General features: G+C 45.7%; 1 protein-coding gene across 4 annotated transcripts in view; it reads right to left on the reverse strand.

Moving 5' to 3' along the window:
• The window catches only part of LMAN2L (lectin, mannose binding 2 like), a 32,417-nt gene extending 23,252 nt beyond the window's left edge, over window positions 1–9,165 (reverse strand). Inside the window, exons 1-2 of one of the 4 annotated variants that reach the window (XM_017860499.1) lie at window positions 8,893–9,165; window positions 8,005–8,087 (exon numbers count right to left, since the gene is read on the reverse strand). In XM_017860499.1, coding sequence (XP_017715988.1) covers window positions 8,005–8,087; window positions 8,893–8,902 — 93 coding nt within the window. In that variant the 5' untranslated portion in view covers window positions 8,903–9,165. The remainder of the gene's footprint in view (window positions 1–8,004; window positions 8,088–8,892) is intronic. The other 3 variants (XM_017860500.1, XM_017860498.1, XM_017860501.1) reach the window with 3 other exon arrangements.
• Window positions 9,166–10,364: the final 1,199 nt, after the last annotated feature.

A 10,364-nucleotide genomic window follows, 5' to 3' on the forward strand; every position in this document is an offset into this window, starting at 1 on the left:
ATGGTCTCGATCTCCTGACCTCACGATCCGCCCGCCTCGGCCTCAAAAGTGCTGGGATTACAGGCATAAGCCACCACGCCCGGTCAAATTTACTTCTAAGTATTTTATTCTTTTTGATAATAGTGCAAATGGAGTTGTTTTCTCATTTCATTTTCAGATTGTTCACTGAAAATATATAGAAATAAACCTAATTTGCCAGGTGCGATACCTCAAGCCTGTAATCCTAGCACTTTGGGAGGCCGAGGCAGGTGGATCATGAGGTCAGGAGTTCAAGAACAGCCTGACCAACATGGTGAAACCCCATCTCTACTAAAAACACAAAAATTAGCTGGGCATGGTAGCGCGTGCCTATAATCCCAGCTACTCTGGAGGCTGAAGTAGAAGAATCACTTGAACCCAGGAGGCAGAGGTGGCAATGAGCAGATATCATGACACTGAATTCCAACTTGTGCAACAGAGCAAGACTCCGTCTCAAAAAAAAAGAAAAAGAAAGAAGAAATAAACCTGATTTTTGCATACTCATCTTTTATCCTGCAACCTTGCTAAATTCATTTAGTAGTTCTAATAGTTTTTCTTGTGTGTGGATTCCTCAGGAATTTCCATATTCTGTCATCTGCAAATAGAAATAGTTTTACTTCCTTTCCAGTCTTGATGTCTTTTATTTCATTGTCATGTCTCCTGCCCTGGCTAGATCCTCCAGTACAGTGTTAAACAGAAGTGATAAGAGTCAATATCCTCATTTTATTCCTCATCTTAGAAGGAAAGAATTCAACTGTTTACCATTAAATATGTTAGCTGTGGGTTTTGCTAGCCAAACACAGGAGCTCATGCCTGTAATCCCAGCACTTTGGGAGGCCAAGATGGGCAGATCACCTGAGGTCAGGAGTTCGAGACCAGCCTGGCCAACATGGCAAACTCCCGTCACTACTAAAAATACAAAAACTTAAGCCGGAAGTGGTGGCAGGCGCCTATAATCGCAGCTGCTCAGGAAGCTGAGGCAGGAGAATTGCTTGAACCCAGGAGATGGAGGTTGCAGTGGGCAGAGATCATGCCACTGCACTCCAACCTGGGTGACAGACTGAGACTCTGTCTCAAAAAAACAAAAAGGTTAGGTGCAGTGGCTCACTCATGCCTGTAATCCCAGCACTTTGGGAGGTCGAGGCAAGCAGATCACTTCAGGTCAGGAGTTCAAGACTAGCCTGATCAACATGGTGATACCCCGTCTCCACTAAAAACACAAAAATTAACCAGGTGTGGTGGTGCATCTCTGTAATCTCAGCTACTTGGGAGGCTGAGGCAGGAGAATTGCTTGAACCCAGGAGGCAGAGGCTGCATTGAGCCAAGATCATGCCAATGCACTCCAGCCCAGGCGACAGAGCGAGACTCTACCTCAAAAAAAGATTAAAAAATAAAAAATGTGTGTGTGACACACACACACACGTTAGCTGTGAGTTTTTCATACATGTCCTTTATCAGGTTGAGGAAATCCTCTTCTATTCCTAATTTGTTGAGTGTTTTTATTATCAAGAGGTATGAAATTTTGTCACTTTTTCTCTATTGAGATGATTATATGTTGTTTCTCCTTTAGTCTATTAATATGGTATACTAATTTTCAGATGTTAAACCACAGTTGAGGGGCCAGGTGCAGTGGCTCATGCCTGTAATCCCAGCACCTTGGGGGGCCAAGGCAGGCAAATCACTTGAGCATAGCAGTTTGAGACCAGCCTAGGCAACATGGCAAAACCCTGTCTCTACAAAAATACAAAAATTAGCCAGGTGTGGTGGCGCATGCCCGTGGTCCCAGCTACTGGGAAGGAGGCTGAGGTGGGAGGACTGAGCCTATATACTGAAGTCTTCTCACCCTCTTCTCAGATGCATTACTGGTTGCTATGATTTTCCCAATATTTTCTCAAGAACAAATGTGGTAAAAAGTTGAGCAATAGGGTCATGTGGACTCTGGTGACAAGGAAACAAGAAACCAGAAAAATGTTTTCACCACTATCTTGAGGAATTTCATGAATTGTTCCACACGCCCTCCTACCTGCTCCTTATCTTCCTTGTCTAGGACATCTTCTGCACACATACCACAGTCATTTGTAAGTTCTCAAAAGGTACAGTATTTGTCATCCTCCTTTAACGAGCTCAAAATAATAAAGCAGTAACAATCAGACTGGAGTCTCTGGAGTCAGACCCACTCCGTGTGTGACACAAGTTCTGTAATCTTTCTACATGCACTTCAGTTTCTTACCCATAAAATAGAGATAATACTATCATCCACCCCAAAAGTTTGTTATGGTAAGTAAATAATGTATGTGAAAGTGCTTAGAACAATGCATGGTGCCTTTTTGTATATCGAGGTAAACCATGCCACTGACAAACACATTTGATTTTACCCTCTGAGACAGTTGTAGGGTGTTGGGATGTAGAAAGGAAGATACTTTCTATACTCTCTGGACTGAATATAAGTGCTAAGAACTAAAATTGCATAGGACAGCATATAAACATAATATTAACAGGCTGGGTGTGGTGGCTCATGCCTGTAATCCTAGCACTTTGGGACGCCGAGGTGGGCAGATTACTTGAGGTCTGGAGTTTGAGACCAGCCTGGCCAATGTGGTGAAACCCCGTCTCTACTAAAAATACAATTAGCCAGATGTGGTGGTGTGTGCCTGTAATCAGCCAGACTGGGTGGAGTGTGCCTGAAATCCCAGCTACCCCAAAGGTAGGCAGGTTCAGTGAGGCAGGAGAATCACTGAACCCAGGAGGCGGAGGTTGCAGTGATCCGAGATGGTGCCACCACACTCCAGCCTGGGCAACAGAGCAAGACTCCATTTCAAAAATATAAAATAAGGCCAGGCGCAGTGGCTCACCCCTGTATTCCTAGCACCTTGGGAGGCCAAGGCGGGCGGATCACGAGGTCAGGAGATCAAGACCATCCTGGCTAACACGGTGAAACCCCATCTCTACTAAAAATATAAAAAATTAGCCGGGCATGGTGGTGGGCACCTGTAGTCCCAGCTACTCGGGAGGCTGAGGCAGGAGAATGGTGTGAACCCGGGAGGTGAGGTGGAAGCTTCACGTGAGACACGAATGGTCCACGGACACTCACCAGCCCTGAGGCCCCGACAAGAGTGAAGACTCCGTCTCAAAAAAAATAAAATAAATAAAAGTAAAATATACTACTACTACTACTATAATAGAACATACTCCATATTCCTCAAGAAAAGAAAACAATCCTGAGAGAAAAAAAAAGGATGGGAGATGGTCAGACATCATAGATAAAAAAGCCAACAGCTTCTGGAATCCTGAGGACCCCTGCTTCACTATATATGATATCTACCTGAAACAAAATACCTTCTCCCAAGCCTTTGTTTACTTCACTGTAAATGGAAAAAATACAGACTATAAGGAGGTTTGCACAAGGATTAAGACAAATATTTCAAGTACCTCACAACAGAGCCATCTAATAACGGAAGTTTTTTTTTTTTTTTATTTGAGACAGAGTCTCGCCTCTGTCGCCCAGGCTGGAGCGCAGTGGCCGGATCTCAGCCCACTGCAAACTCCGCCTCCCAGGTTCACGCCATTCTCCTGCCTCAGCCTCCCGAGTAGCTGGGATTACAGGCGCCCGCCACCTCGCCAGGCTAGTTTTTTGTATTTTTTAGTAGAGACGGGGTTTCACCGTGTTAGCCAGGATGGTCTCGATCTCCTGACCTCGTGATCCACCCGTCTCGGCCTCCCAAAGTGCTGGGATTACAGGCTTGAGCCACCGCGCCCGGCCTTTTTTTTTTTTATGGTTGTTGTTTTTGAGACGGAGTCTTGCTTTTGTCGCCCAGGCTGGAGTGCAATATCTTGGCTCCCAGGTAACCTCTGCCTTCCAGGTTCAAGCCATTCTCCTGCCTCAGCCTCCGGAGTAGCTGGGACTACAGGCATGTGCCACTACACCTGGCTAATTTTTTATTTTTAGTAGAGACAGGGTTTCACTATGTTGGCCAGGCTGGTCTCGAACTCCTGACCTCATGATCTGCCCGCCTCGACCTTCTAAAGTGCTGGGATTACAGGAGTGAGCCACCGCACTCGGCCTTATATTTAGTTTTACAAGGAAAAAAGGGACCCATGTTAGTCGAAGGGTTCTCAACCTCGGCTATACATGTGAATCCCCTGGAGAGCTTTAAAAAAGGAAGGCTGCCTAGACTGCACTTCAGACAAACTGAATCAGAAGCTCTGGGGTTGGGACTGGACATCAATAGTTTTAAAAGTTCTCCAGGGAATTACAATGTGCACTTGGAAGTAAGAACCACAACAGCAAGCCAGAAAAGATGTCTCCATTGTTACCATCTAAAATAAATTTTTTAAATTAACATCTACAAAATCCTTACAAAATAAACCCAAATCAGAATTTCTACTTTCTCGCCGGGCGTGGTGGCTCACGCCTGTAATCCCAGCACTTTGGGAGGCCGAGGTAGGCGGATCACAAGGTCAGGAGATCAAGACCACAGTGAAACCCCGTCTCTACTAAAAATACAAAAAATTAGCCGGGCGAGGTGGCAGGCGCCTGTAGTCCCAGCTACTCAAGAGGCTGAGGCAGGAGAATGGCGTGAACCCGGGAGGCGGAGCTTGCAGTGAGCTGAGATCACGCCACTGCACTCCAGCCTGGGCAACAGAGCGAGACTCCGTTTCAAAAAAAAAAAAAAAGAATTTCTGCTTTCTCAAATCAGAATTACTACTATCTCATGGTGAAATGGAAGCTAACAGAGTTTGAACAATTTGTTTCTGGAAGAAACAGAGAGACAAGTTTAAAACTCTTGTCAAGCCCTAACGCTGACAACTCTTATTCAGACGCATTTCTAACTACCACTATTTCCTCAGCATGACTACAAATCCAGTCATGATCCTCTCTTCAATAAAATCCTTTAACGCACCTACCCCTTCAGAATCAAGTCCAGACTCTTCAGCAGGAACACAATGCTTCAGAACCTGGCCCCACGTGGTATATGGTGAGCGTGAGTCACACACATTCAGCCTGCTCTGGCTCTCATCTAAACAGTTCAACCACCAACCACCCAAGCAGACGCTGCTCAGTCTCAGTGGCTAGCTAACATGCCGAAGCTATGGTGTTAATACTATAGAACGCAAGGTGAACGGCAGCCCCAGGAACTGTGCAACATGACAAGACCACTGGCCCTGCTTTTCATTCTAGCCTCATCTGTCTCTGATTCTACTTTATTTCCACATACTCATCATCCCCTCTCTCTTTTTTTTTTTTTTTTTTTTTTTGAGATGGAGTCTCACTCTATCACCCAGGCTGGAGTGCCGTGGCATGATCTCGACTCACACTCCAACTTCCACCTCCCAGGTTCAAGCGATTCTCCTGCCTCAGCCTCCTGAGTGGCTGGGATTACAGAAGCACGCCACCACGCCTGGCTAATTTTTGTATTTTTAGTAGAGACGGGATTTCCCCATGTTGGCCAGGGTAGTCTCGATCTCCTGACCTCGTGATCCACCCGCCTCGGCCTCCCAAAGTGCTGGGACTACAGGCGTGAGCCACTGCACCTGGCCTCATCATTCAGCCTCTTAACCTTAGGACCTTACACATGTTTTTTTCCCTCTGCATGGGACACTGGTTCCTTACTCTACAGACCTCAACTTAAAAGGCACTTCCTGGAAGAAGGCTTCCCCACTACCAGCACCACTACTGCCCCGCCTCAGATTAGAAGCTCCTGCTGTGTCCTCCCACAGTACCCGAGTTTCCCCATCAGCATCCTCAGTGCTACTGAGTACAACGACCATGTTATCTTGCTAATTCCCAGTGCCTGGCACCTAGAAAGTGGTTAATGTATGTGGAATGAAGAACAGCCCAGAAGGAACACCGAGAAGCAGCTAGAACTGATCCACAACAAAAGGTTATTCTCCTAACTCAGGTCTCACGTTCCACCCCCTCTAAAGTGAGTCGCTGGGCACGGTGGCTCATACCTGTAACCTCACCACTTTGGGAGGCCGGGGTGGGCGAATCACCTGAGGTCAAGAGATGGAGACCATCCTAGTCAACATGGTGAAATCCTGTCTCTACTAAAAATACGAAAATTAGCTGGGCATGGTGGCATGTGCCTATAGTCCCAGTTACTCAGGAGGCCTGAGGCAGGAGAATGGCTTGAACCCCGGAGGTGGAGGCTGCAGTGAGCCAAGATTGCGCCACTGCACTCCAGCCTGGAGACGAGCAAGACTCCATCTCAAAAAATAAATATGAATAAAAAATAAAGTGAGCGATGTGGGAAATGTTAACAACTATTGAATCTGAGCATCACAGATACAATGATCATTCTCTATCCTTCTAATTTTTTGTTTGTTTTGGTGACAGTCTCGCTCTGTTGCCCAGGCTGCAGTGCAGTGGTGCGATCTCAGCTCACTGCAACCTCCACCTCCCAGGTTCAAGTGACTCTCCCACTGCAGCCTCCCAAGTAGCTGGGACTACAGGTTAATACTAATAAAATACTAATACTAATACTAACAAAATACTAATTTTTGTATTTTTAGTGGAGACAGGGTTTCACAGTGTTGGCCAGGCTGGTCTTGAACTCCTAACCTCAAGTAATCTGCCCACCTCGGCCTCCCAAAGTGCTGGGATTACAGGCGTGAACCACCATGCCCGGCCTTCTAATGTTCTTTAAGTTTGAAAATTTTCATAATAAACCTTTGGGGAAAAAATAATGTGACCTTTGCCTCTATTTCTAATCCTGCTTTCCTCGCTAGGTATTACTTAGCTAAAGGATACCCAGCAACAACCTGTCATAATTTCCCACCATCTGATGGCAGTGCCATAGGACACAGAGAGAGTACAAACCCACTGTCAATATAAGAAAGCAATAGCCAGGCATGGTGGCTCATGCCTGTAATCCTAGCACTTTGGGAGGCTGAGGCAGGCGGATCATGAGGTCAGGGGTTCGAGACCAGCCTGACCAACAAAGTGAAACCCCGTCTCTACTAAAAACACAAAAGTTAGCCGGGTGTGGTGGCACACACCTGTAGTCCCAACTACTCAGGAGGCTGAGGCGGGAGAATGGCTTGAACCTGGGAGGCGGAGGTTGCAGTGAGCCGAGCAAAACTCCGTCTCAAAAAAAAATTTAAAAAAAAAAAAAGGCAAGCACTAAAAGACTCTTAGGGTCAGGTAACAAAAAGGCCCGCCAACAGCCAGACACTAGGTTCTAATAAAATGCTGGGCTTTCATCAATTTCCTTCCCTTATAGCCTTTTCTTCTTTCTTTCTTTTCTTTTCTTTCTTTCCTTTTTTTTTTTTTTTGAGACAGAGTCTCACTCTGCTGCCCAGGGGGGTAGTGCAGTGGTGTGCAGTGATCTGATTCTCCTGCCTCAGCCTCCCAAGTAGCTGAGATTACAGGCACCCGTCACCATACCCGTCTAATTTTTGTACATTTAGTAGAGACGGGGTTTCACCATGTTGGCAAAGCTGGTCTCAAACTCCTGACCTCAGTTGATCCGCCAGCCTCGGCCTCCCAAAGTGCAGGGCTTACAGGTATGAGCCACTGCTCCTGTCAATTATAGCCTTTTCTATAGGCAGGAGAACTGTTCTTCAGGTCTGAGATGAGGAAGAAGAAAAAGATGCTGAAAAGTGTGTGCAAGTTGCAGAAGAGAGCACAGCACTGATGGATTAAAAGTCAGGGGAGGCTGAGTTACATAAATTTGGCTTGCTCTGGAGCAGCCAAATCACCAACCAACCAAACATGCTCAATTTCAGTGGCTATCTAATAGGCACAAGAGAGAACATGATTAACACTAAAGAAAAAGCCCCTGTTCAAGACAGTTATTCCCAAAGGACTGTGCACTCCTAAACAGTTCCTCTAGAAAAAACACTGACAAGGACATTAACTTTTGAAGTTCAATAGATGAAGAACCCCTCACTTTCTATCCCCTTTGTTCCCTCCTGTACAACATTCCTGAGGCAAAGAACTGTGATGTCAGTGCAGCTGATCTAGGCTCTGACACTTGCCATTACCTCTTGCTGCTTCTCCTCATTGGGGTAGGTGTCTACAAATACTCCCAGCCCCACAAATTTGTCCATGTTTCCAAACACAGGCCCTAGAGAGAGAGAACAGATGATGAACAATGAAATAAAGCTAAGAGTTGATAAAGGAATAATATATCACTATGATGGAGGAAAAGTAAAATTCCAAAGACTCCCAAGCCTCTCTCAAGATGAGAAAACACATGTAAAAGTACTCAGCAAAGCACATGGCCTGTAACAAGTGCCCAGTAAATATCTGTAATTGTTTGTTGTTGGAGGCAAGGGAAAGAGAGAAGGCCACTGCAACCTTATTTAGCACTCAGGCAGCTTCCTCATCCAAACTGGTTGCTAGGGTGCCCCTACAGAATTCTGCTTTACAAACACTTGGTAAAGACTATGCCCCCAAGAGAAAACTGAATTCCCTAGTTCTACTTCTTGTTGCAAAAGAGATCAGGTCAAATCAGGTTGAGCCTGACATCTACGTGGAGCAATAATAGCTCCTACACAAGGAAAATAGATAACTCTTCTCTTGACTCAGCAGTGCTGAGATCATTCACTGTAAATGCTCAGAAGAAATCAGCTCACCCAATCGTCAGTGTTCAGGAGAGCCAATGCTTTCATCCAGCCAATAGGCCAGGTAGTTTCACAAGGAAACTCAGAAAGAAGCAACAAGCAAGCAACTGCCTCAGGATGAGCCAAATTCAGCTGCTTATGAGGACTCGGATCCCATTCTAGAGACTAGACAGGCCAGTGTTCATCCACATACATTAAAGGAGAGGGAAAACAGCTGGCACTGTGGGGAAGGAAACTTTTCAAAAAGAGGGCACATGAAAAAGCAGGTTGTCACACCCACACAAGAGCCACACAGGGTCCCAATACCTGGCTGCATCCGATCCTTTGTGTACCAGATTGCCAAGCCATCCCCATGCAGATTCTTCTTTCCTTGTCCATGGATTTTGAAGTGCACCTGCAACTCCCAGTCTCTCAGGAAACATGGCTAAAGCAAAAAAGACATCAGAATCAATGAGGAGCATGAAATGCAAAACCCCTCAAGCCCGCATCAGCAGTCAACAGACTTGGAAAACACAAATGCAGGTAACACAAGGCTAAGGGTTAAAACCTAAATCTAAGACTTGCTAGTGTTCATGTCATGAAATTAAATGGATTGAACCATTCAACTGTTCAGAGATTTAATATGAAAATGAATAAACCCCCAATTATCTTCAACATTCCCCAACAGAAGCCGGACAGAACTCCAAAGCTGGAAGAGATAAGAGTATACCAAACTCCACTCCCGTGATCCTACATCCCCCCAGCAAAGTAGCTCGGCTTTAGAGTACAGATGGCTGAATCCATACTCATTTACAACTCAAGATCACCCCTCAGACAGAAAGACTCTGAAAAGCTGGATTTAAAGAAAGGTCAAAGCCTAATTTATTATAGTAGAAAAAGAAAAGCTAAGCTATTATGCAAAGGTTTCCAGGAATAATTAGCAGATACTACAAGCAACTCTAATTAGCTAGACCTGGCCCTCTGCCAAGCTGAGGGGTAAACCAGAATTCTCACAAGAAGAGCAAGCTACAGTTCCCCAAATCCTCCCATCCATGGCCAAGACGCTTAAATGCACTTGGAGAAGGATACAAGTGGATGGTTAAGTGTTTTAAAAAGCTGAACAGTTTCAAGAAAACAATCAGAGTGGGTAGTTGATTTAGGAAAGCTTCCGGTTAAAAGTCTACTGTGAAGAAAGAAGTGAAGGAAGAACAGACAGACCAGCTGGGTTCAGCCAAAGGCTCTCCAAATAGACTGTTCTGGGCAACATATTGCTGGATCATTTTCAGTTTTCATTTTTTATTTCTGGGATATTTTCCAAAAGTGTTCATATTAGAAGTACACAGTCAAAATGAAAGGAGGTTGGGTACTCCTGCATTTAGCAACGGGCCCTGAAATCTCCAATAGGTTATCCTACTCTAATGAGCCAGTCTCTGTCTTGTCACTCCGGATTCTTAGCTCTCCGCTGTTTTATTAAGATTTCAGAGGCCGGGAGCGGTGGCTCAAGCCTGTAATTCCAGCACTTTGGGAGGCCGAGATGGGCGGATCACGAGGTCAGGAGATCGAGACCATCCTGGCTAACACAGTGAAACCCCGTCTCTACTAAAAAAATACAAAAAACTAGCCGGGCGAGGTGGTGGGCGCCTGTAGTCCCAGCTACTCGGGAGGCTGAGGCAGGAGAATGGTGTAAACCCGGGAGGCGGAGCTTGCAGTGAGCTGAGATCCGGCCACTGCACTCCAGCCTGGGCAACAGAGCAAGACTCCGTCTCAAACAAACAAGCAAAAAAACACCTTACACTAAC

The sequence above is a fragment of the Rhinopithecus bieti genome, unplaced genomic scaffold, assembly GCF_001698545.2.
Source record: "Rhinopithecus bieti isolate Rb0 unplaced genomic scaffold, ASM169854v2 scaffold_54331, whole genome shotgun sequence".
NCBI lineage: Eukaryota > Metazoa > Chordata > Mammalia > Primates > Cercopithecidae > Rhinopithecus > Rhinopithecus bieti.